This window comes from Nomascus leucogenys, chromosome 6 (genome assembly GCF_006542625.1).
Source record: "Nomascus leucogenys isolate Asia chromosome 6, Asia_NLE_v1, whole genome shotgun sequence".
In the NCBI taxonomy this organism is placed as follows: Eukaryota; Metazoa; Chordata; class Mammalia; order Primates; family Hylobatidae; genus Nomascus; species Nomascus leucogenys.
The window spans coordinates 49,608,229-49,631,304 of record NC_044386.1 but is presented as its reverse complement, the minus strand read 5'-3'; the positions used below and the strand labels follow the sequence as shown (position 1 = coordinate 49,631,304).

General features: G+C 41.9%; 1 protein-coding gene across 1 annotated transcript in view; it reads left to right on the top strand.

Annotated features, from left to right (window-relative positions):
* The window catches only part of TMOD2 (tropomodulin 2), a 57,764-nt gene that overhangs the window by 15,038 nt on the left and 19,650 nt on the right, over positions 1-23,076 (top strand). Inside the window, exons 3-7 of the mRNA XM_003266933.4 lie at positions 1,680-1,836; positions 6,877-6,999; positions 10,081-10,167; positions 13,320-13,450; positions 15,011-15,118. Of these exons, the coding sequence (XP_003266981.1) occupies positions 1,680-1,836; positions 6,877-6,999; positions 10,081-10,167; positions 13,320-13,450; positions 15,011-15,118 (606 nt within the window). The remainder of the gene's footprint in view (positions 1-1,679; positions 1,837-6,876; positions 7,000-10,080; positions 10,168-13,319; positions 13,451-15,010; positions 15,119-23,076) is intronic.

Genomic DNA, 23,076 nt, shown 5'->3' with positions numbered 1-23,076 from the left:
GTGGTTAATGATAGTATGGATAAATGGCATGGCTTGGTCCTTAAACAATGGTAGAAATCCCTTAGCTCTGAATGCACATTTTCTTTTCTTCCTCTGATTGGTTCTGGGTCACCTGTGTTTACAAATTCATAGAGAACCTCATAGCCACTACGGTGTGATACAGCAAATGTATTTCTCAAAAACCAGCCCAATGTAAATTGGGGGAAATATTTTCCATTGGTTGAGAAAGGACTAGTCTGGTTTAGGGGAAAAAGAAGGAAAGAGGAAAAGAGAGCAAATCTTACTGAGTTTTTTCTGAGTCATATATTTCTCTGGGCACAGAAGCCCTTGAGGTAAACTTTATTAACCCCTAGACATGGAGAGGTAATTTATATAAGATTCCACACTGGTAAGTGTCAGAGATGGTATTTAAACCAGGTTTTTAGTCCCAAATGCAGAATTTTTTTTTTTTTTGAGACAGTCTCACTCTGTCACCCAGGCTGGAGTGCAGTGGCAATATCTCGGCTCACTGCAACCTCTGCCTCCCAGATTCAAGCGATTCTTCTGCCTCAGCCTCCCAAGTAGCTGGGATTATAGACACACGCCACCATGCCTGGCTGATTTTTGTATTTTTAGTAGAGACGGTGTTTCGCCAGGTTGGCCATGTTGGTCTCGAATTCCTGATCTCAGGTGATCTGCCCACCTCAGCCTCCCAAAGTACTGGGATTATAGGCCTAAGCCACCACACCCGGCCCCAAATGCAGATTTTTAAAAATATCTCATTTCTTTCAAATGCACAAATAATGTGAACTCTTTTATGAACTTACAACAATGAATAGATTAGACTGACTATAATCATGATACCAAGTTCATTTCGATGGAGCTTCTAATGTTTTTATGAGTTCTTGAAAAGCTAAGTCACTTGTTATATTGTTTGATTGGCAAGCACTTTCTTCAGACCTGCTGGTATGATCTTAAACTTAGAATTAGCAGTACTTTTATTAAAAAAGATACGCTGGAAATTGCTCCGTGTAATTTTTTAAATAAAAAGTCAATTATGGTTAAAAAAAAAAAAAAAAGAATTGGAGCCATCCAAAATAGTGATTTTACCATAAATAAAAATGTAACTAAAACAAAATTATATATATGGTATTCTGATATGTCAGATACTTTGGATATGGTATTTATTTTTAAAAATACAGATATTCTGTTGTTGTTGTTTTTTAACTTAAGGAAGGAATCTCAAAGCTTTATCAAGCAGGCATTAACATCGTCATAGTATTTACTTATCAGCTTGGCTGCTTCTGCAGGAGAGGGGTTCCCCATGTCGGCTCCTTGTTAGAGTCTCATGTTTCTACCTGGGAGCACCTTGGGTGCAGCCCTAGCCAAACCTAAGCATGATCTACAAGGAAAGAGGTCTTTTGCCTCCATGTTTTAGGAGGCAGCTTCAGAAGACTCAGAGGCTGCTCTAGCCATTTATGCGCTGCTTGAGCTCATTGGGAACCCCCTCTCAGCGCTGAACATTATAACAAGTAGGGCCTCAGAGGCGTCCCAGAGCCTCCAGCCCTCAGCTCACACACACATTCTGCGTAGGTATCCTTCCTGCTTCCCCAGCACATAGTGAGTGGGGGTGGAAGAGGAAGTAGCAAAGTACAGGCCGGCAGACGTCTTCCTTCCTGCTCACACCTCTGTCTTGTCAGAGTGCCATGCTACCGGCTGGATTTCGACAGAAAGACCAGACACAGAAGGCAGCCACTGGCCCCTTTGACCGCGAGCACCTCCTCATGTACCTGGAGAAGGAAGCTTTGGAACAGAAAGACAGAGAGGACTTTGTGCCCTTCACTGGAGAAAAGAAAGGTAAGGACCACAGGCAGAGCATCTTGGAACAGAGGCACTCTTAATTAAGATTACCTCTTTTTATTTTATTGTCATGGAGGGTCAAGCAAGGGAACTGTCCCTGAAATGGGAAATAAGCCCATGAACTGGATTCAGTATTTATTTTATTGTCGTGGAGGGTCAAGCAAGGGAACTGTCCCAGAAATGGAAAATAAGCCCATGAACTGGATTCAGTGTTAAAAAGAATCATGGCTGCTAGACATGTGTCATTCTACATTGGGCTAAACCCATAGGATGTATAACACCAAGAGTGAACCCTAGTGGAAACTGTGGACATTGGGTGATAGTGATGTGTCCATGACGGTTCATCAGTTGTAATATATGTATCGCTATGGTATAGGATGCCATTAGTCGGGGGAGGATGAGTTGGGGAGAGTACATTGAAAGAAAAAAGAAACATGATCAAATATGTAGGCTAACTACTTATGGTGTGATAGTTCTTAAATTAGTTTAGTGAAAAAATCTTGAACCCCAAAGAAAGTTTTGAAAATGTGAGGCGGTGTCATGCCTGAGAGTTTCCTAGGCACTGGCGTGTTTCTCTTAGCCTGGTGCTTTACCAACTTCAGAAGTCCCTCAAGGCCTTCTGCTCCATGTCCGGGATGGCTCTAGCACTGCACCCCTAACCTTAGAGGCTACCATTAAAGTCTAGTGCAGTCATTCATGCATCCATCATCTACTGAGTGCCTCGTCTGTGCAGAGCCTTGTGGCCAAATGCTAGAGCCACAGGCAAATAAGACCCTGCCCTGCCCTCAAGGAGCTTGTAGTCTAGTGAGAGAAACAGGATGACAGAGCTAGGAAGGCTGTGAGGAGCAAGGAGTTGTTTTTCCATGCCAGGATTGAGCTCTGAGCCAAGAATAGGAAACCCTCCTCCTTAGCTCCTGACCCTGTGCTCCCCTTGGGAGGAAGAGTGACTATCAATAGCCTGTCCAGCTTCCTCAGCTATAGACAGTGACTTGAGCCCTAAGATTCGAATGGAATTATTGATAACCTCACAGCAACTACAATCTTTTTATAATACAAATCAGATCATGTCGGCTGGGTGCAGTGGCTCACACCTGTAATTTCTGCACTTTGGGAGGCTGAGGCAGGAGAATCACTTGAGCCCAGGAGTTCAAGACCAGCCTGGGAAACATGGCAAAACCCCACCTCTACAAAAAATACAAAAATTAGCCAAGCATGATGGCGCCCCCGTGTTCCCAGTTACTTAGGAGCTGATATGGGAGGATCGCTTGAACCCAGGAGGTCAAAGCTGCAGTGAGCCATGATCATGCCACTGCACTACAGCTTGGGCAACAGAGTGGAATCCTGTCTCAAAATAAATAAACGAACAAACAAACCAAATCTTGGCATTTCCCTTCTTAAAGTCTCAAATCCTTACTGTGGTCTTTAAAGTAGATATAGCCTCCATCCAGCTCTCTACCTGCAGGTGGCCTTCCCTTGCTAATCCTCAGCCCCCACTGTCTTCATTCACTTCCCTGAACCTGCTCAGTTCTTTTCCTCTCTCAGGCTGGTCTTCTCATGGACTCTTCCTTCTGGCTCATGTCGCCATTTTTTACATCCTAAGGGTCTCAGCTTAAATTTCAGGGACTCAGGCTTTCTCTGACCTCTCTTCTTTCTATCATGACAGCTACTTATTGCTTTCACAGCACTGTAACAATGTTCATCACTTTACTTACTTTGGTTTTTGCATGTTTTCATGTGATAGGGTCTTTTTTTTATCCTGGCACAGAAACTGGCATGGGAGGCACTTGATAAACATGGATTAAAGTGAATGGCATCTCAGAAATCTGTACTGCAGCAGTGGGAGCAGGAGCATCCAGCTCCTAGTTGGCATGAGGCAGAGTGCTACTGCCTTGTCTCACATAATGCCGAGGCTACCCTCTGTATTGTGCACATTCAGTGGATCACGCACCATTGAGAATGTCATTAAGAAAGTAAAATTGGGCCACATGCAGTGGCTCACACCTGTAATCCCAGCACTTTGGGAGGCTGAGGTGGAAGGATCCCATGAACCCAGGAGTTCAGGATTGCCATGAGCTATGATCCTGCCACTGCACTCCAGCCTGGGTGGTAAAGTGAGATTCTGTCTCCAAAAAAATAATAAATAAATAGAGTAATAGTGAACAGTGACAAACCAGGCAAATAATCAAGGATTACTGTGAAAATATGGATCTGTTTCTGTAGCAGCATAGTTGCTATTGGACTAATTGAATTGTGAAAAAAATTATAATGTCAAATCTTCAATAAAGTCCCAATTAGCATCAAGTAGTGACAGCATAATAAGGGGAAAGCTGTTATCTTTTGTTCTTAGTGTAGAGGTCTGAGGAGTGGCTATGGTAAATTATCTCATGATCAAGATTAATCTCCAGATGGTTGGTGGGGGAGTTAGGAACTTAGGAGCTGTCTGAGTAATAGAGATGTAAAAGGGGTATACAGTTGCATAGTGTAGCTTAGGAGAAGGTTGAGAAGTAGCACAACTGAATAAAGTGAGCAGGGAGCAAGTTTTCTAATCAGAGCAGCAGAGCAGAGTGAAGAGTATACAGGGGCCCTAGAAGGACCAGTGAGCCATCCAGGAGCAGCGGGAGGCTGATATGGGGTCCTCAAGAGAGGCTGCACAACCGCAGTTCTGAATACTGTGTACTGGCTCACCTCAGGTTCCTGGGCTACATTTTACTCTGGTGCAGAGCTTTGCTTAGAACTTGTTATTTGTTTGGACCTCCAGGAATGGATCTGCATCAGCAGTTCTCCTGAATACCAATAGCTGTGTACCTCGTGTTTAGTACCAGGAAAGAGGAACTTAGAAAATCCTATATTAGCTTGGGCATGCCTGTAATCCCAGCACTTTGGGAGGCCAAGGCAGGAGGACTGCTTGAGCCCAGAAGGTCAAGGTTACAGTGAGTTATGATTGCACCACTGCACTCCAGCCTGGGTGACGGAGTGAGACCCTGTCTTTAAAAACAAAGAAAGAAAGAAAGAAATCCTATTTTGACTCTAGACCTAAGATCATCTTGGCCAGAAAGAAAATGTTTCAGGCCATAGACGCTAGGAATGTTAAGTCTGAGATGAGCCCCAGTATTTGAGATGTTATTGATTGGTTGATTTCTTTTTCCATTTTCTATCTTCTGGCCATCCTCCTAATTTGTTTCCCAGTGTATTTTCCTTCTTTCTGAGAAATGTGATGGCTAAAGTGATCCCAAGGCAGGAAGTAGGGTGCATGTCAGTGATAATGACCTTGTTGCCAGGATGCCCCAGACTGACCACAAGTAGTGCCTTTCTTTCCTGTCTTTGGAGTGCCCAGCTCTGACACACTCCTGTTTGCTTATCCAGCCATTTAACAATATGGTAAAACAGGAAATACACAGCCCTTGTAATCAGGGAAGTCTCCTGGAGAGTTCTCATGCATGAGGGTTATTGACTTTGGGTTGGACCCTTTCCTTTCCCATAGGAGTGGGATAAGCCAGGCTAGCCAAGGAGACCTGGAGAGAACTTGCGTCCCAATGGGCTGAAACTGGAGCGAGATGAGCCTTTAGGGAACTCTGTAGATCAAAATGGAAGAGAACAATTTCAAAGATTATGCCCCAAAAGTCAGAGCAGCTTCAAAAAAGAGAGAAACCAAGAGTCAAAAGTTGTGAAGAATTAGAAAGGAATATGAATGCTCTGGGATGTTTTGATCATGGCTCTAGAATGTCCATGGTGCACGTGTGGGATGTGGATGTGTTGGCCTGGCTCAAAGTTAGGAGCAGTAACTGTGCCATCCTCCTGGGTACAGCAATGTTATTTCATCAGTCCAGAAGTTTGAGCTGGGAGTTAGGGAATAGATATCAGCATTTTCAGAAGTGAGTGGGGGACAAAATAAATGGAATCTGACTGACAGGATGAAGTGGGAGATGGTGGCAGAGGATGCATCTGTGGGAAACACAGAATGTCTTGCTGCTCACAGACCCCCACTATCTCCAAGTATAGTGACCCTGATTTTTCCTTACAATCATGCCTGCTTTGGTGACTCTAGAGAGGTGGCTATGTCCCCAGGTCACTACACTAGCCCACCTGACCCCACATATGGCATGCTAGTTGTCTGCATTCCCAATTTAGAGGGAGCACTCCAGGGGATCACCAGTTTGTAACTCAGGAGCTCCTGGTGCTGTTTAGACGAACCTGCCCCTAATATTTGCAGGGTCCAAGGCAAGAATACAAATAGAAGCCCACATTATACATTTTCCAAATATTTTAAAGCTAACAAACCATTAAAATATGTTGTATCCTCCTTTAGATATACCTAGAAGGCCAGTATTCTTGAACTTCCCAGAGTTCCATGCAAGGATATTGATCTGTCCCACACTGCCAGGGCCTCAAACACACATGTTGGACACCCAAGCCCACATATCCAAGCTTCATCCAGGCTCCCCCACAAATAGCCTCCCCTTGACCTGGGGGTACACACCCAGCAGTGTGACCTGCCTTCTGGAGGACAGACATGGGAAGGGGTTTATGGAGGCCCTAGAGGCAGGCTTAGGGCTCTTTGGGCAAGGCATTCCAGGGTCCTAGGTACCTGAAGTGTGGTCTAGAAAGTGGCATATATGCTGGATGGGAATATCCCTTTGGCCTCATGGTTTCTCCCCTGGAGGGGAGAGGTGCAGCCACAGGAAGACTAGTATGGGGTCCTCTAAAGTGCACGACTCAGGGCAGGGCCTCTCCTGCCCAGACCCAAGGGCAGTACTGCCAACAGGAGAGGGGTAGAAGCCACCATTTCCCTCTGTGTTTAAGGACTATAGTCTCAGATCTCTGTGTGGCAGAATGCAGCATTCCTCCTCCAGTGTTCCTTCCCTCTGACAGTGACTTACTGATGTTGGCACCATCCTGGCAATCCAGGAATCTCAGTTGGATATGAACTGGCATAATCATATGGGTCTCAATGGCCAGAACTGCATTCTCTGCTCAGTCTACTTACTCTACCAATAAGGCAGTAGTACTCAATATTTTTGTTTTTCTTCTGATTTAAAGGGAGAGTCTTTATCCCTAAAGAAAAGCCTATAGAAACTCGTAAAGAAGAAAAAGTGACCCTTGACCCAGAACTGGAAGAAGCTTTGGCCAGTGCCTCTGACACCGAACTCTATGATCTTGCAGGTTAGTCCTGAACTCTGGGAACTTTCCTGTCTGGCTCTGTGACCTCCTGGCATGCACTGGCACCCATGGCAGCAGCCTTTGAGCTTCTCTTAGGTAGGAGAATGGCAGGTTGACACCAGCCGTTATGAAACTGTAAGTCTTGATGCAGGTGACTTAACCTCTCTGAGCAAATGTTATTTTGCTCTATTTCAGCTGCAAATAATACCCGTCTCACAAAACTCAAAAGTTACTGTGAGAAATTAAAGCAAACAAATATGAAGGAGTGTTGAGAATTTAAAAATAAATCAACAGCTCTTTTGCTTTCTAAGAAGCTTTCACATTTGGCATTTTATCATCACAACATTTCTATGAAGTTCTTGTTCTTCCCACAGTCATTGTTCCACTTTGATTCAGAAAACGCTAAGAGGTCTGTTAGCCTTCTAGTCTTAACAATAGCAACATGATAATAATTATTATTATTTAAAATGCAGATAGAAAAAGGTCAAAGAGTACAAAAGAATGTGTAATGAAAAGTAAGTCTCTCGACCTTAATTACCTAGGCCCACTCCCATGTCTTGTATAGCCGTCAAGAAAGATTTTCTGCATCTACCCGTAGATTTATACATTAGATCTTCCTTCTACGTACACAGGGTTATTAGATCACCACAGGATAGAGGTGCTTTAAAAACCAGTCCACAGCTTTGGCAAGAATTTTTATTCCATTGGAAGACATAGAATAATCACCTCTTTCCTCCCAGGAGAACCAGCCTTATTCTAATATGTACCAGCCACCCCAATTGCATTTTCATTCCTTCTGTGATGATATCAGGAAGTTCTCATGTTTGTGAACTTAATATTGACCGTATTGACCACTGCAGGAGTTGAGGCACTGGCGTCACCTGGTGAAGAAGGTGTTTTGCACCCACTGGTCTTAGCCCTGGGGTTGCTGTGGAGGGATCCTGTTATGGCTACTGCTCCTCCCAGGGGTTGCCTCATGGTCTTTACCAGAATTGCCCAGAGGGACAATGCGGGGCTGAACTTGAATTCCCAGGAAATGCCTTGAGAAAGGAAAAAGAGAAAAACACCAATTATTTGGAAGATATTAGATCCTGAAATTCATACAGTAAAACCAGAGAGAGAATCCAAATAGAAAACTGTCCTTGTTCATCCTTACTCAGCTTCCCTCCCTCGTCCTGTGTTCCCTAGGAATTCAGAAGGAAGCCTGGCTGGGGGTGTTGGCAGCATCTTCTCTAGGGTGGGCCCTTCTGGAAAATTGAAGGCAGCCCCATGGGCGGATGGGCTGGCAGCCATTGAGTTTTAGATAAGAAGGAGTGTCGGCATATTGCCCATGTTATTGTGGCAGATAGGAAGCAGACAGAAAGTTCTTCAAGGGAGTGGTAGTTGACCTGCAAAACAGCACCTCTTAGACTGGCTGGGTGTCAGTGTGGTCACCATCCAGAGTCTAGTTCCCAGCCCTAAACTGTGGGAGCTCTGGACTGGAAATTTGATCTTATCAGTATATATAGAAGCAGTCAGATTTGAGCAAAGTGGTGGGAACTGATCCATTAGCCCAATTCACAGATAACAGATAAAAATGAAAACCTGGCAATGGGAGCCAAATTAGAAGTTACTTGGTGAGCATAGGGCAAGAAGATATGTTTGTTGTGTGGCCTCAGTGTTTATCAAATGGGACACCTTCTTCTTCTCCTGTCCCCTTCACAGAGATACAGTGACATTCTTTTTCTTTTTTTTTTTTTGAGATGGAGTCTCACTCTGTCACCCAGGCTGGAGTGCAGTGGCGCAATCTCGGCTCACTGCAACCTCCGCCTCCCGAGTTCAAGCGATTCTCCTGCCTCAGCCTCCCAAGTAGCTGGGATTACAGGCGCCCGCCACCACGCCCAGCTAATTTTTGTATTTTTTGTAGAGACAGGGCTTCGCCATGTTGGCCAGGATGGTCTCGATTTCTTGACCTTGTGATCCGCCCACCTCTGCCTCCCAAAGTGCTGAGATTACAGGCATGAGTCATCGCGCCCGGCCCACAGTGACAAATTCTTATTTATTTAACAAGAATTTGTAAAGCACTTAGAACAGTGCCTGACACATAGAAAGTCATTTGATCTTGGTAATAAAGTATAATTATTATCCCTGTTTTACAGATGAGGAAACGGAGACTCAGGCATTTAACAACTTCCCAAGTCACACAGTTTAACGTGGTCAGAGTCAGGATTCTTGACTGCTCCCAAGTCCCCCTCTTCACCAGGTCCTTGCTAGCTCTGACCATTTGCCCTTCCTTGTGCTGTGTCAGCTGCCTCCCTCCTTCAATATGTAGCTTACAGTAGAGCTGATAAGCATCTCAGAGGCACTCCTCTGCCACCTGTCAACAGATTATTATCCCTTCTGGGATCCTTCTTCAGGTGGCCAGTATCACCTGGAATTTCATTAGCAAAGGGAAGTCTGCGTAGCAGTTGCAGGTTTAGTCTGCTCCACATTCATTCTTCCCCAGTGTTGTTTCCTGCATTCTATGCTGCCTCCTGGTGCAAGTTCTGTGTAATACAGGAAGCTGAAAGTCTCAGTATGCTTAGCTGACCTTTTCTTTGCTGATGTTGCTTTTTTTCCCCCACCCTGGAATGCTCTAGAGACAATTATATTTGGTACTGAGAGATGAGGAGGCTGACATTGAAAGAGGCCTCTGGAAAAATATATGCAGTAATCTATGTAATGTTAGATCTTAAAAACCCTTAGTCTCAGTCCCACCTTCTCATTTTACAGATGAGAAAACTGAAAGGTTGAGTCTATTTAACTATGAGGTCTAGGCAGATTTTCAGTAAATTGTGGCCATAACTAGGCCACCGTTCCTCAGATCCTAAATGATTCTACATGTGGAGATGTAGAAAGACAGGAAGATTACTGGTGGTCTTGAAAGGAGGTTTTTTGTAAGTGTATTTAACACTATACATGTACCATACGCTGTGCAAGGAAAGAGGACTCAGGGACTTATCTTTATGATGTGAAGAATTGTTCTTCAAGGGGCAAATTAACAATGTGGACATCCTAAGGTGCTTCTCCAAACTTAATGCTCATTTGCTGACTGTCTGTTTTTAGCTGTCCTTGGAGTACACAATTTGCTCAACAATCCAAAGTTCGATGAAGAAACAGCCAACAGTAAAGGTGGCAAAGGACCTGTCAGAAGTAAGTTGATGTGCAATCTGTGGTTTTGTAAAGCTTTCTAGCCTCCAGGGTTGCTGGTAGGAGAGAGGCCTGTTGACTCTTGCAGGCTTTACACTGTCATTTCGCTAGGATCACTGGGCTTTAAGCAATCAAACCAGAACAGAGCAGCTGACAATGAGAGCTCCATCTGGCGGTGAAACTAGTACAAATCAGTGTGTGTTGCCCAGAACATTTTCTTGGTAGATCTGTTTAGTCAGAAGATGAAATTGTTGATATATGGGTCTGCATTAAATGGTATAATCCATATTCATGAAAAAAAAATGCTGATATAAGATTGCTTGGTCATCACAAAATGCAGCATTTCATGTTCCTAAGGATGTTTTAATCAACTACGGTAGCTTAAATAAGTTCCCTTCTCTATTTGAGTGTCTTTTTGTCTCAATAATAGATGCTTGTCATTAGAATTTGAATGCCCACTTCCCTCAGAGGGCATGAAAGACACGCTGGCATGGACTTACGTGCACAGGACATTCCACACCACCATCTTCTATGTCATCATTTCCTGTAGACGTGTACAATTAATTAGACTTTTTTATTCATTCATTCATCAGTCATCCACTAAATACCTACTATGTGTCAGGAATGTTCTAGGCTTAGGTACAAAGATGAAAATGGTCCCTGCCCAAGGGAATTTATCTGTCCGGGGTAAGGAAGGACCAATAACCAGATCATTTCGGTACAGTGTGATCCATGTGCTTTGAAAACTCATAGAAAATTACAGCTTTTTTTTTTTTTCTTTTCTTGAGACGGAGTCTTGCTCTGTCACCCAGGCTGGAGTGCAGTGGCACAATCTCGGCTCACTACAACCTCCACCTCCTGGGTTCAAGCGATTCTCCTGCCTCAGCCTCCTGAGTAGCTGGGACTACAGGCGTGTGCCACCACACCCAACTAATTTTTAGGATTACAGCTTTTCTTAGGTTAATTTTATTTTATTCACTTTAATAGAGACTTGGGAGATGCTTTCTAATCTCAGTAGCATATATATGAAATATTATTTATAGTGGTAATTTAGACACACATGAGCAATATTCCTTTTATTTTTTGAGATAGAGGCTTGCTCTGTTGCCCAGGCTGGAGTGCAATGGTGCAATCATAGCTTATTGCAGCCTCCAGCTCCTGGACTCCAGCAATCCTTCCGCTCAGCCTTCTGAGTAGCTGGGACTACAGGTGCATGCCACCACACTCAGTTAATTATTTTTTTTGTAGAGACAGGATCTTGCTATGTTGCTTAGTCTGGGCTTTCTTGTTTCTTATGCATATGGATAAAACATGCTCATCCTTTTTAGCTTCAGCATCAAAGGGTAACATTCTGACAATGTTTGCTATTAACAATCTGGTGCATAACCTTCTGGACGTTTATACATACACATACAAATATTAACTTGTCTTCTAATTGTGGCCTCTTACAAGTACTTATAGGTTTCCTTCATTCTTTTAATGAGTAGACAACTTTTTTTTTTTTGAGATGGAGTCTTGCTCTGTTGCCCAGGCTGGAGTGCAGTGGCACGATCTCGGCTCACTGCAAGCTCCGCCTCCCGGGTTCATGCCATTCTTCTGCCTCAGCCTCCCCAGCAGCTGGGACTACAGGCAACTGCCACCACGCCCAGCTAAATTTTTTTTTGTATTTTTAGTAGAGACGGGATTTCATCGTGTTAGCCAGGATGGTCTCGATCTCCTGACCTTGTGATCCACTCGCCTCGGCCTCCCAAAATGAGTAGATAACTTTTTTAATGGATAGATAATGAAGATACTTTTTTTTTTTGAGACAGGGTCTCATTCTGTCGCCCAGGCTGAATTCCAGTGTCACTACCAAGGCTCACTGCAGCCTCAAACTCCTGGGATCAAGGGATTCTCCCACCTCAGTCCCCTGAACAGCTAGGACTACAGGCATGCACCATTACACCTGGCTAATTTTTAAACTTTATTGTAGAGGCTGGGTCTCACTATGTTGCCCAGCCTGGTCTCAAACTCCCAGCCTCAAGAAACTCTCCTGCTTCAGTCCCCCAAAGTGCTGGGATTATAGGTGTGAGCCACCATGCCTGGCTCCTGAATAGATTCTTTTAATGAATAGACAATGAGTTGTTACGTGATGATGCTATACTCTATTTACCCATTTTCATATTGATGGACATTTTGTTTATCATGTTTTGCTATCACAAGTATATCAGGGAACAGGGAACACCCTTGAATATATATCTTTATGTATCTGTGCTATTTTTAGTTTTGTAGGTAAGACTTCTAGATATAGAATTGCTGGGTCATAGAACATGCACATCTTAAATTGTGATAGATAATGCCAAATTACTCTCCCAAAACGTTTGCAGCAGATCACATTCCCACTTATAGAGAAATACGAAGATGCTTTTTTCTCCACATTGTTGCCAACTCCAAATGTTACCTCGTTGCACACTTGTTTGCTAATGAAATGGTATCTCATTTCTTTATTTTGGAGCTTAGTTACTTTTTATATTTTTTGGCTGAGTAACAGATTATTCTGAGCATATTATTGGTTCATTTTTAATTGGGTCACCTTATTAATTTGTAGGAGCTCTGTGTATATTGGGATATTAATCCTTTGTATCTCTGTTAACTATTTTTGAGAATTCTTCCATTCTTCTTTTTTATCCCTTTCTCTTCCCATACTTTCCTTAAAACTAAAGCTCCAGAATAGAACTCAGAGGAGGGTAGGGTACAATCAAGAGGCCAGAGGGGTATTAAAGTTTGGGAAATGAAGACTTATTGTGGTGTCTGATTTGTATCTCAGATCCTGTAGTCTAGTTAGTATAGTCTGACAGATGTCCATATGGAGCAGCAATAACTGCCCATGGATATTTTGAAAGTTGGAGTTTGCTGCAGGGTTTCCTGAGCTTTTGGGTCCATGCAGTGTTAGCCCCAGGGAATTCTCATTGCAGTTGAGAAACACCAGCCTTCCAAACTGTGACTCAGAGCTATACCACTCCCATGCTTGCTTAGCTGAGAATAAACCTACTGTCATTGCTATTAAAGTGTTATTGGAATCAGAGCATATGAAAGAAATGTCATTTTGGGGGAAGTCGCCACTGATTTTGATAGGAGAGACTTTGCATTTTTTAAAATGAAAACTTGTGTTTTAGATGTTGTCAAAGGTGAAAAAGTAAAGCCAGTATTTGAGGAACCACCAAATCCCACAAATGTGGAAATAAGCCTGCAGCAGATGAAAGCCAATGATCCTAGCTTGCAAGAAGTCAACCTCAACAACATTAAGGTATTTCATTGTGATTATCATCAGTCACTTAATTTATCATGAGGTCAGAAAACTTACCAGAGATGACCGATTGCTTGTTTTCACACCTGTTTGCAGTTCTTTGTAGTCACTGAGTTGGAGTCAAGGTATCCTATTCAAAAGAAGTGGGTTTTGGAAAACAGTGATTTCTATAATTATTTGAAAAGAATCACCATATCTGAGTTAAGCATAGTACATTAGTTATATCTATTGCTGAGTAACAAATTACTCCAAAACTTAGAGGCTTCAAACAACAGACATTTATTATTTCACACACAATTTTTCAGTATCAGGAATCTGGTAGTGGCTAGCTGGATAGTGTGGCTCAGGGTCTCAAATGAGGTGGTAGTGAAGTTGTCATCCAGGGCTGCAGTACTAGGCTTGCCTGGGGCAGGAGGATCCAATTCCAAGATGGCAGATTCGTGTGGCTGTTGGCAAGAGGCCTCTATTTCTCACCATGTGGCTCCCCAGAGCGAGTGATCCAAGACAGAAAGATGAGAAAGCAGGAAGCCACAATACCTGTTATGACCTGTTTTCTGAAGTCACATGTTGTCACTTCCACTTTATTCAATTTGATAATAAGTCATGCCACTCTCAAAGGGAAAGAGTAGAAGAGAAAGAGAGAGAGAGAGAGAGAGAGTGTGTGTGTGTGTGTGTGTGTGTGTGTAAACATTACCTGAAGTCTCTTTTGTTTATTATTTTTGGGCCAATTCTTAGCATTTAATAATAACCAACTTTTATTGAGTACTTACTATGCACCATGTGCTTTGCTAAATACTTGGAATTTATTATCTCATTTAATTATTAGTTGGACTAAAAGAGTTGTTAAGGTCATAGAGTTAGGCTATAGTGCAGCCAGGACTCTTTTCCACTTCTAACTGTACCCCATATTGTCTCCCTCCCCAGTGGTCATTACTGTGCTAAATGATCTAGAAAAAGGATTACAAAGATGAATAAGATTTATTCAGTCTTTACTCTGAAAACAATTGTACTAGGAGAAAAACACTAAACAGATAATTATAACATGATGTGATGAGCCCCCAAATGTCATTGAATTGCAAGAAAGAAAAATTTTAATGCTACCTACGAGATCCAGTAAACAAAGGAGATGATATTACATCTGAGTCTTGAAAGAGAAAAGGACAAAAGGAATTTCCAGGCTAAGGGGAAAGCATATATAAAGGTCTGAGAAAGAGAAAGACTGGTATATTAAAACAGTGGCAAATATGTCAGTCTGGCTAGAATACAGAGTGAAAAATAAAAAGAGGGAAGTATAGTATGTGCATACTTTCTTGGTTAGGGAAAACAGAAAGACGACACTCAGAGATACCATAGTGGTAGATTAGATTCCCCTATTGGACACTAAGTGGTGCTGTTGGCTCAGGATAGCTTGGTTGCTGAAGGCTAGGTAATGACCCTCATTTAGAAGGGATATCATGTATTTATCTATACATATATGGTATTTAAAGGTTGTGGGTTCTTACCTTGGCAAGAGTGTGCCATACAATGGTTCATCAACTAGCCATGTCTTCTCTGTCTTAGAACATTCCAATTCCAACCCTGAGGGAATTTGCAAAGGCTCTGGAGACCAACACTCACGTGAAGAAGTTCAGCCTGGCCGCAACTCGCAGCAATGACCCTGTGGCCATTGTGAGTAAAATTCTTAGAAATATAACGTGAAGTTATTTAATTCACTGGAGGCTCTATTTACTTTGTTTCATTAGCTAACAATTTTTTAGATCTGGTAAACTTACATTCTACACAGTTAATGAGCAAAATTATAGTTACAATGCAGTAGTAGAACTTCAGAACTGAACTGTCAGATGCTTTAAGTTATCTGGAATTTTGTCAGCATTACAATTTTCAGAGAAAGAAACAAGATAAGTTTGGCATTTAACTAACTGAACATTTAGAGTTTGTTCTGTGCTTAGGATACATTTTCTAAAACTTTTGCATCTACAGTCATTGGATATTATGACCCTAAAATCCTTCATGAACTAGGCATCTATAGAAATATTGAAGTAGCTGGGCGCGGTGGCTCATGCCTGTAATCCCAGCACTTTGAGAGGCCGAGGTGGGTGGATTATGAGGTCAGGAGTTCAAGACCAGCCTGGCCAATATGGTGAAACCCCATCTCTACTAAAAATATGAGAACTAGCTGGGCATGGTGTCACATGCCTGTAGTCCCAGCTACTCAGGAGACTGAGGCAGAAGAATCACTTGAACCCGGGAGGCAGAGGTTGCAGTGAGCCGAGATCATGCCACTGCACTGTAGCCTGGGCGACAGAGGGAGACCCCGTATCAAAAAAAAAATAAATATTAAAGTGTATTTTAATCTTTGAAATGGATTAATATGTGTCTAAAATATCTTAGACAACCAAATCATGAAACATTTTGTGTTTGACACCAGAATGTGAAAAAAATAGCCAGCCAGGTGTGGTAACGTACACCTCTGGTCCCAGCTACTTAGGAGGCTGAGGTGAGACAATTGCTTGAGCCCAGGAGTTCTAGGCTGCAGTGAGCTATGATTGCACCTCTGCACTCCAGTCTGGGCAACAGAACGAGATGATTGATAGATAGATAGATAGATAGATAGATAGATAGATAGATAGATAAAAGAAAAATAGCCAACTAAAAGTTCTATTTTTCCTATGCATTTTAGATAATTTAGCCAAATAAGGAAGCCCCTTGACCCAGGTAAATACTTTTACCATCACTATCATGATTTTTATTCTTCCTATCAATAGCCAATTAGTAATTCCTCCTATTAATAGCTACTTTATTGAGGAATTAGTAAATGCCAGCACTGATCTTTGTGCTTTCCATGCAGCATCTCATCCATTTGTCACTGTAATACTATGAGGTATATACTATTATTAGTTCCAACTTTAACAAATGAGAAAACAGCCTCAGAGAGGTTAAGTAAGCTGTCCAAGATAATACAACCAGTAAATGGCAAAGCCAGAATTCACTACCAAGTCTTTCTGGTTCTACAACCAGGAAGCTTAACCATCAAGCTATGCTAGATTTACACACAATGCCTGGCTGTCATACATTTGCTAAAATATGTCACTTATCAGAAGCCTGGGCATCAGCCTGTTGTTCTATGGCATTTAATGCTCAGCCCTTGAATCAAGTTAGAAAAACAAAAGTTGTCTGGACTTGATGGTTTGATTTAAAGTAACGTGTATTTTGGAAGATCTAAAATAGCATTTAAAACAGATGACATGAAAGTAATGACTACCTATCATGGTCCTGGCACAGAATAGATGTTTGAAAAGTACTTGTTAAATAAATGAATGATCATAACCTCCAACCTCTAGCAATAGAGAATGTTTCTATGGTGATCACAGCAAACTTGAAATAAGCACTTATGTAAAAGAGGAACCAGGCTACAAAAATCAATATTTTTACCAGCAGTTATTACATATCTAAATTTGTAGATTGAAAGCAGTTTTGAATTTGAAACCTATCATTAAAATAGAAAGATGGCAGAACTAGATAATTGGTAAGGTGAAATGAACAGTTGAAGGATTCTTATCTCTGTATGATTTTGTACTATTTCTGCCTTTTAGTAGATTTGTTTCAGTAAAGCAAAAATATTCACAATATACTTTGTATGTAAATGAATAAAGGGATAAAGAAATGACTTGTCACTTCTGTTTAATATATTATTTTGAGTAAAATTGCAGGGGTGGGGTTAGTTCACAATCAACTCTCAACACTACTGGTAAATAATCTAATTCCTATTCTAGACCACACAGATAACTTACTAAGTGGATTAAATTCCATATATAATAATCACTTTGATGCTGTTTTTAATGCAACAACTATGTGTTGAATGCCTATCATATGAAAAGCACTACGCTAGTAGCTGGATTTTTTTGGTAACACTTTTCAGGCAAATTTGACCTTTTGTAACTTGCTTTTTAAAGAATACTTTATTTGGTAACTAATGTTGGCAAAGGTGTGGAGAAAGGGGAACACTTGTATACTGGTGGTGGGAATGTAGAGTAGTACAGCCATTATAGGAAACAGTATGGAGGTTCCTCAAAAAACTAAAATTAGAACTACATATGATCCAGCAATCCCACTGCTGGGTATATATCCAAGAGAAAGGAAACCAGTATATTGGAGAGATATCTGCCCTCCCGTGTCTACTGCAGCACTGTTGACAACAGTCAAGATATGGAATCAACCTAAATGTTCATCAACAGATGAATGGATGCTGGGCGTGGTGGCTCACGCCTGTAATCCCAGCACTTTGGGAGGCCAAGGCGGGTGGATCACAAGGTCAGGAGATCGAGACCATCCTGGCTAACACAGTGAAACCCCGTCTCTACTAAAAATATAAAAAATTAGCCGGGTGTGGTGGCAGGCACCTGTAGTTCCAGCTACTCGGGAGACTGAGGCAGGAGAATGGCATGAACCCAGGAGGTAGAGCTTGCAGTGAGCAGAGATCACGCCACTACGCTCCAGCCTGGGCAACAGAGCAAGACTATCTCAAAAAACAAAAAAAAAAAAGATGAATGGATGAGGAAAATGTGGTATATATATACACACTGAAATATTATTCAGCCATAAAAAAGAATGAAATCCTGTCATTTTCAGCACCATGGATGGGACTGGAGGTCATTGTGTTAAGTGAAACAAGCCAAGCACCAAAAAAATAAATATAGCATGTTCTCACTTACATGTGGGAGCTAAAAAAAAGTGGTTCTCATGGAGGTAAAGAGTAGAATGGTGGTTACTAAAGCCTGGGAAGGGAAGGGAGTAGGGACAAAGGGAAGTTGGTTAAGAGGTACAAAAATACAGTTAGTTAGAAGGAATAAGTTCTTGTATTCAATAATTTATTATAAATTTCAAAATAGAATTGTAATGTTCCCAACACAAAGATAAACCTTTGAGGTGATGGCTATTCCAATTACTCCAGTTTGATCACTGCAAACACATTGTATAAAGGTATCAAAATATTACATATACCCCCAAAAATATGTACAACTATTATTAATAAAACATTTTTAATTTAACATTTAATTTAAACACTTTTAATTTATTTGGTATATCATAGTACAGTCTATAAAAAATAGAGGGACCACAGGAAGATATACATATATATATATACATATATATACATATACATATATATTCATTTATATGGATAGAGTTTTCAAAATATGATTTTGCTACTGTTTTCTGAAGAGCATCACTCCTAATAGAAATTTTTCCCTTGTTCTTCATTCCAATTCTAAGATGTGGCACACCACCCTCCTCCCCTCCTCACTCCCCGAATCCCTCCTCCTCAAGGGTAAGCAGAGAAGAGAGAGGCAGAACCAAGGGAAAGAAGTGATGATTTTAGGAAAGGTTTTCTTCGTTGTTACTGTGCCTGGGTGACTATTTTATTGGAAGTCCTGGCAGAAAGTCTCCATTTTTAGCATTCAAACCTGGGGCAAAAAGGCGTTTCTTGGTGGATGACATTTGTGGACCTCAAACCTTATTCTGCTTTCATATTATAAATTATTATTCTGATATATTGTTAGAATCAGTGAAGCCGTGTGTGACTGGCATCCGTTTAGACATGTCCCCATTTAAGGCTGTTTTGCATTCAATCAGAAAACATATTTTGGGGTTTGTGGTGAACACAAGCCATTTTACAGATGAGGCAACTGAGACTCAAAGAAGTTGAATACTGAACTAAGATTACACCGCATGTGGCCAAGCCAGGATGCAAATGTAAGTCACCTGTGATTGAGTTTAGTTTACCGTGCCCCAAGCACTTCTATATAACCACATCTATAGAAACTGAGCATTCAAATGGAATTTGTCCCCACTGAATGCCAATGAGAAGGCCCAAATGTATTTAAAATGCTACTGTTATTTACAATGAGGCCACATAAAAATCAAGAGTTTAGGACAGCACTGTTTATTGGAAATAAAACATGAGAGGTCACTTCCAAGATGGCCGAATAGGAACAGCTCCGGTCCACAGCTCCCAGTGAGATTGACTCAGAAGATGGGTGATTTCTGCATTTCCAACTGAGGTACCCGGTTCATCTCACTGGGACTGGTTGGACAGTGGGTGCAGCCCATGGAGGGTGAGCTGAAGCAGGGCAGGGCATCGCCTCACCTGGGAAGGGGTTGGGGTTGGGGGATTTCCCTTTCCTAGCCAAGAGAAGCCATGAGTGACTGTATCTGGAGGAGCAGTAAACTCCTGCCCAAATACGGCGCTTTTCCCACAGTCTTCGCAACCAGCGGACCAGAAGATTCCCTCCCGTGCCTGGCTTGGCAGGTCCCACACCCACAGAGCCTCGCTCACTGCTAGCACAGCAGTCTGAGATCCACCTGGGATGCTAGAGCTTAGCGGGGGGGAGGGGCATCTGCCATTGCTGAGGCCTGAGTAGGCGGTTCTATGCTTACAGTGTAAACAAAGCGGCAGGAAAGCTGGAACTGGGCGGAGCCCACCACAGCTCAGGAAGGCCTACTGCCTCTCTAGATTCCACCTCTGGGGGCAGGGCATATCTGAACAAAAGGCAGCAGACAGCTTCTCCAGACTTGAATGTCCCTGCCTGACAGCTCTGAAGAGAGCAGTGCTTCTCCCAGCATGGCGTTCGAGCTCCAATAACGGACAGACTGCCTCCTCAACTGGGTCCCTGACCCCCGTGTAGCCTGACTGGGAGACACCTCCCAGTAGGGGCCGACAGACACCTCATGCAGGTGGGTGTCCCTCTGGGACAAAGCTTCCAGAGGAAGGATCAGACAGCAATATTTGCTTCTGCAGCCTCTGCTGGTGATACCCAGGAAAACAGGGTCTGGAGTGGACCTCCAGCAAAATCCAACATACCTGCAGCTGAGAGGCCTGTCTTTAGAAGGAAAACTAACAGAACGGAATAGCATCAACATCAACAATAAGCACGTCCACACCAAAACTCCATCCATAGGTCACCAACATCAAAGACCAAAGGTAGCTAAAACCACAAAGATGAGGAGAAACCAGAGCAGAAAGGCGGAAAATTCCCAAAACCAGAACGCCTCTTCTCCAAAGGAACGCAACTGCTCACCAGCAAGGGAACAAAACTGGACAGAGAATGAGTTTGACTAGTTGACAGAAGTAGGCTTCAGAAGGTCGTTAATAACAAACTTCTCCAAGCTAAAGGAGCATGTTCTAACCCATTGCAAGGAAGCTAAAAACATTGAAAAAAGGTTAGATAAATGGCTAAATAGAATAACCAGTGTAGAGAAGAGCTTAAATAACCTGATGGAGCTGAAAACCACAGTACAAGAACTTTGTAACTGAAAACCACAGTACAAGAACTTCGTAAAGCATACACAAGCTTCAATAGCTGATTTCGATCAAGTGGAAGAAAGGATATCAGTGACTGAAGATCAAATTAATGAAGTAAAGCGAGAAGACAAATTAGAGAAAGAAAAGTGAAAATAAACAAACAAAGCCTCCAAGAAATATGGGACTATGTGAAAAGACCAAATCTATGTTTGATTGGTGTACCTGAAAGTGACAGGGAGAATGGAACCTAGTTAGAAAATACTCTTCAGGATATTATCTGAGAGAACTTCCCTAACCTAGCAAGGCAGGCCAGTTTTCAAATTCAGGAAATACAGAGAACACCACAAAGATACTCCTCGAGAAGAGCAACTCCAAGACACTAATTGTCAGATTCACCAAGGTTGAAATGAAGGAAAAAATGTTAAGGGCAGCTAGAGAGAAAGGTTGGGTTACCCACAAAGGGAAGTCCATCAGACTAACAGCAGATCTCTCAAGCCAGAAGAGAGTGGGGGCCAATATTCAACATTCTTAAAGAAAAAAATTTTCAACCCAGAATTTCATATCCAGCCAAACTAAGCTTCATAAGTGGAGGAGAAATAAAATCCTTTACAGACAAGCAAATGCTGAGAGATTTTGTCACCACCAGGCCTGCCTTACAAGAGCTCCTGAAGGAAGCACTAAACATGGATAGGAACAACCAGTACCAGCCACTGCAAAAACATGCCAAATTGTAAAGACCATCAACACTATGAAGAAACTACATCAATTAACGGGCAAAATAACCAGCTAGCATCATAATGACAGGATCGAATTCACATATAACAATATTAACCTTAAATGTAAATGGGCTAAATGCCCCAATTAAAAGACACAGACTGTCAAATTGGATAAAGAGTCAAGACCCATCAGTGTGCTGTATCCAGGAGACCCATCTCATGTACAAAGACACACATAGGCTCAAAATAAAGGGATGGAAGAAGATCTACCAAGCAAATGGAAAGTAAAAAAAAGCAAGGATTGCAATCCTGGTCTCTGATAAAACAGACTTTAAACCAACAAAGATCAAAAGAGACAAAGAAGGCCATTACATAATGGTAAAGAGATCAATTCAACAAGAAGAGCTAACTATCCTAAATATGTATGCACCCAATACAGGAGCACCCAGATTCATAAAGCAAGTTCTTAGAGACCTACAAAGAGACTTAGACTCCCACACGATAATAATGGGAGACTTTAACACCCCACTGTCAATATTAGATCAATGAGACAGAAAATTAACAAGGATATCCAGGACTTGAACTCAGCTCTGCACCAAGTGGACCTAATAGACATCTACAGAACTCTCCACCCCAAATCAACAGAATATACATTCTTCTCAGCACCACATCGCACTTATTCTAAAATTGACCACATAATTGGAAGTAAAACACTCCTCAGCAAATGTAAAAGAACAGAAATCACAACAAACTGTCTCTCAGACCACGGTGCAGCCAAATTAGAACTCAGGATTAAGAACTCACTCAAAACTGCACAACTACATGGAAACTGAACAACCTGCTCCTGAATGACTACTGGGTAAATAACAAAATGAAGGCAGAAATAAAGATATTCTTTGAAACAATGCAAACAAAGACACAACGTACCAGAATCTCTGGGACACGTTTAAAGCAGTGTGTAGAGGGAAATTTATAGCACTAAATGCCCACAAGAGAAAGCAGGAGAAATGTAAAATCGACATCCCAACATCACAATTAAAAAAACTAGAGAAGCGAGAGCAAACATATTCAAAAGCTAGCAGAAAACAAGAAATAACTAAGATCGGAGAAGAACTGAAGGAGATAGAGACACAAAAAACCCTTCAAAAAATCAGTGAATCCAGGAGCTGGTTTTTTGGAAAGATCAACAAAATAGACCACTAGCAAGACTAACAAAGAAGAAAAGAGAGAAGAATCAAATAGACACAATAAAAAATGATAAACGGGATATCACCCTGATCCCACAGAAATACAATCATCAGAGAATACTATAAACACCTCTACGCAAATAAACTAGAAAATCTAGACAAAATGGATAAATTCCTGGACACATACACCCTCCCAAGACTAAACCAGGAAGAAGTTGAATCTCTGAATAAACCAATAACAGGTCCTGAAATTGAGGTAATAATTAATAGCCTACCAACCAAAAAGAGTGCAGGATCTGACCAATTTACAGCCGAATTCTACCAGAGGTACAAAGAGGAGCTAGTATCATTCCTTCTGAAACTATTCCAATCAATAGAAAAAGATGGAATTTCCACTAACTTGTTTTATGAGGCCAGCATCAT